This window comes from Quercus suber, unplaced genomic scaffold, assembly GCF_002906115.3.
Source record: "Quercus suber isolate HL8 unplaced genomic scaffold, Cork oak 2.0 scaffold_1327, whole genome shotgun sequence".
Classification (NCBI taxonomy): domain Eukaryota; kingdom Viridiplantae; phylum Streptophyta; class Magnoliopsida; order Fagales; family Fagaceae; genus Quercus; species Quercus suber.
In genome coordinates, this window is record NW_027070714.1 from 24628 (window position 1) to 28782 (window position 4155).

Genomic DNA, 4155 nt, shown 5'->3' on the forward strand with positions numbered 1-4155 from the left:
AATTCTTGCTTGCGAGAAAGGAGGTATAAGAGGAATAAAGATCGTAGACATAAACAGGATGAGGGACACTCTAGTTCAGGAGAGGGGTCATCGCAAACATACCGATTAGCGTTTGAAGTCTTTGTGTAAGAGCAATGTGATAGGAAGTATCAGAAGTTAGAGCACCTACATAAAATGGTAAGGGACCTAGAGTTGGAGGTGTGGAGTAGGTGCTAAAGAAGGGACCTTGATGAGTTTCTCGAAGGATCAATAAGTGTAGAAGGCAGTCATGGAGAAGCATCCCGCCAGTCTAGTTCCCGCCGGTCTAGAGACAAGTCACGGGATTTCATCAACAGAGACTCGGCTTCCCCTGAGCGGTGTAACCCTTAGAATGCCGCGATGGATGCTATGAGTCGTGCACTGCGTAAAGTAGCCCGATCACCATTCTCAGAGGAGATAAAGCAAGCTCAGATGCTAAGTAGGTTTAGTAGACCACCATTTATCTCTTATGATGGGAAGACAAACCTTGTTGAGTATGTTAGTCATTATATTCAAATGATGTCTCTATACAATCAAAATGACGCATTGATGTGTAAAGTGTTTCCCTCTAGTCTCAGGCTCACAGCTTTAAGATAGTTTAATGGGTTAAGGAGGGGATCAATTCACAGCTTTGGAGAGCTAATTCAGGAGTTCGGAGTCTGGTTTATGACCTATAGCCGGGCACCACAACTAGTAGACACGTTGCTTTCTATGAAGATGGGGGCAGGGGAGACTTTCCAGAGCTATACCAATAGGTACTGGAAGTTGTACAATAAGATCGGAGGGGGTAATGAAAAAGTCCATGCAAGTACTTTCAGATTGGGTTTACTCGAGGATTCAGAGTTACAAGAATAGTTTACAATGAGACCTTCTGAGGATATGAGGCAACTTATGAGGCATATCGAGGAATATAAAAGGTTGAAAGATGATCGGCAGCAAAGTAAAAGGAAGGCACTAGCCACATCGCAATATTCGAAGGAGTCTCAGCAAAGGGGCTTCTAACTGAGGCCCAGGAAGGATTTGAGAATCCAAGAACCTAGTGCTCAGGTAGGGGAGGTTAATATGGCGTTTAAGGAACTCGTGCACAAGATTTTGGAATGAATAAAAAACGAGCCATACTTTCGATGGTCGAGCAAAATGGGGGGTGGCCCGTTAAGAAGGAATCAGAATTTTTACTGTACTTACCACCGGGACAAGGGGCACACTACTGAGCAATGTAGGATATTAAAGGACCACTTAGAGCAACTAGTGAAGTTAGGGCATCTAAAAGAATTCGTCCTAGAGCCTAGGAGTGGCGAAACTAGGCAAACCACAAGGCTACGGGGGAACACATTCCCACCCTCGTTAGGTGTGATAGAAGTTATTTATGCAGCCTCATTGGGCACCTTGGTAACTCGACAAAGAGGAGTGTTGACCATGGTGTTGGCAGAAAGTAACCGAGAAGATCAACCACTGGGAAAGAGAATGAAGCCTACTTGGGAGCTAATTGCATTTAATGATGATGATTTAGAAGGAACAACTCAGCCACATGATGATGCGCTCATGGTTACTACTCGGACAAATTGTTTTATAGTTAAAAGGGTGTTAGTGGACCGAGGAAGTGAGGCTGAAGTGATGTACCGTGATCTATTTAAAGGGCTAGGTTTGAAGATTGAAGATTTGTCCAAGTATGACATGTCTCTGGTGGGATTTGATGGTCGAATAGTGGTCCCTAAAGGCCATATTTCAATTCTCGTGAACATGGAAGGAAAAGAAGTAATAGTAAATTTCATAGTAGTTAGCTCATTTTCTCATAGTAAATTCCTACACTTACTATTTACATTTTGTTTTTGTTTTTGTTTTTTTAATTTTTTGAAAACAAGAAAAAAAAACTCTCATTTCCAAAAATTCACTTTGGGATCTCCAATCTCTTCTCGATCTATCTTTCTGTTTCTTCAGCTAAGTTTTCTCCATAGATCTCTTTGTTTCAATCTACATGTTTGTGTATCTATATGTGGATATGAAATTGGATTTTATTTTTTTATTTTTAGGTCAGAGAGATTGGTTGAGGAGAGAGAGAGAGAGAGCGTTATGGCGCATATAGTGGACCACAAGTACGACTACCTGTTCAAGATTGTGCTGATCGGTAGCTCTGGTGTTGGAAAATCCAACATTCTTTCCAGGTTCATGCACAATGAGTTTTGCTTAGAATCCAAGTCCACCATGTAATTTAAGGCAAGAATTTAGAGGTGTTTTGTAATTGTGAACTATAACTATTTTATTCTTTTTTCCTGTCTGATTTAAAGCCAATCACAAGCGTTAACCCCCAATAATGATCTACCGACAGAATTTAAAGTGAACGGAAGAGAAAGAAATCCAAAGTTGAAAGTTGGAAGTGTTTTTTCGGCATGTTCTTACAAAGTTTCTCTTGACTTGCCAATTTCTTATTTTCTTCAGTCATCAGAAAGGCAAATTTCCCATTTCCTTTCCCATTTGAATGCCTTTTACTTCACTCATTCAATCTTCTACTTTGAATCTAATAAAGAAAAAAAATTGCATTTAGATTGGAGATTTGGTGATCTTTGTTATCTTCTTGGTGTTACTTTAAGGCTTATTTTTCCATTATAATCAGTATCTTTGAAGAAATATCGAGTACTCAAGCTAATTATATTGCTATTTCTACAATCCAGGTATACTGCCACTTCTTTCTAATCTCATTCATTTTCCCTGTAGTTTGCCTTCTAAATTCAAATTTCAAAATTGTGATTCAAGGTCAAGTGCATCTAAAACTCATATTAGCAATCCAAACCCCACAACCACATCTCAAGTCTGAACTTCACAATCACAAATCATATCAGAAGCTTGAAATCACCATTAAAATACCATAGAAAGTACCAGACAAACCCATAAAAAAAAAATAAAAAAAAAAAAAAACCCCACAAATCTTGAAAGAATAAATAAAGAAAGAAATGAGACAAAGTTGAGAAAAGAAATAGGTGAAGAAAAAAGGAAAGAGTGGGTTTAGGAAAGGAGAAGAGAATTTGGAGCGACGGAACTGATGCTGTTCAGAGGCCAACGCTGGAGCTTCAAAGGTCGAGAAAGATGTCAGAGCTTGGTCTGTTGTCAAGACGCACCATGGGTTTGGGAGAGGAGAAGAGAGTTTTTTGGTTGAGAGGTAGCTACCTAGTGCTCTGATGAGAGTGATGAGAGAGTGAAGAGGGTTGGTTGGAAGTAATGGCATGTGACCGTTGGGAGGAGTGTGGGAACTTCACTTCTGATGAGACACAAGACTCTGTCGCGGGGCCCACTGTGAACCAAAAATTTACAACTTTCCCATTGAAACTCAATTTTGGTGTTTTCAAAACAAGTTTTTACCTTCACTCAGTTTTCGGATTCTTAACTCAAAAAACTGAGAAATGAATTAAGGAAATGAGTTAAGGAAATGAGTTAAGGAAATGAGTTAAGGAAATCTTGCCAAACATATTTTGCTTGCGTGGGGCCCACCAGTTTTGAGTAATGAGTTATCAAAGGCCAAAATTGGGAATTAACACTGTTTGCCAAACAATATAATTAGTAGGCACTGTTTTCAAACTATATTTCATACTAACATCTCAATTTTGGGCCTATAAATCGAGTCTCAAAGACTCGGTTTTCATGTTCTAATCAGATCTGAACTGGCCCTTTTCCACATGGCATCTACCTAGAAATCGAGTTTTAGAGACTCGATTTCTATCTCGACCCTTAAATGCTCGATTTATGTTCATACCTGCATCCCATATGGATTCTAGCTGGATATCGAGCCTTAGAGACTCGGTTTTTAAAAAGAGTAATCAAGTCTTAGAAACTCAATTTTCAATCTTTGGTCCATAAGCTTCCACATGGTTAGGGTAGCTACTGACCTTAGTCCTCATAATGTGTGTCTGGGGTCTCTCCGTTTTTCCTCTAAAAAACCCAGCAGCTCTCTTTTCCTCTCTCACTCTCATACAAAACTCACCCCCATTACAAAACTTCAAATCAAACTCACCCTCCATATTTTCACATCCTCATGTTAGGTAAGGTTTCTCACTCTCTCTAGTTTTTAGTTACATATATATGTATTGTTAGGTTTTTTTATGGCTATGTATATCATGACTTTTTTTTTTTTTTTTTTGGTTTGAT

At 39.2% G+C, this 4155-nt stretch overlaps 1 protein-coding gene across 1 annotated transcript; it reads left to right on the forward strand.

Moving 5' to 3' along the window:
* Positions 1 to 1155: 1155 nt before the first annotated feature.
* Positions 1156 to 1773, forward strand: LOC136065922 (uncharacterized; the record flags this gene model as incomplete). The annotated part of the gene is made up of 1 exon (XM_065769744.1): positions 1156 to 1773. A coding segment is annotated over exon 1 (618 nt), but the record flags the coding sequence as incomplete, so codon positions are not given.
* Positions 1774 to 4155: the final 2382 nt, after the last annotated feature.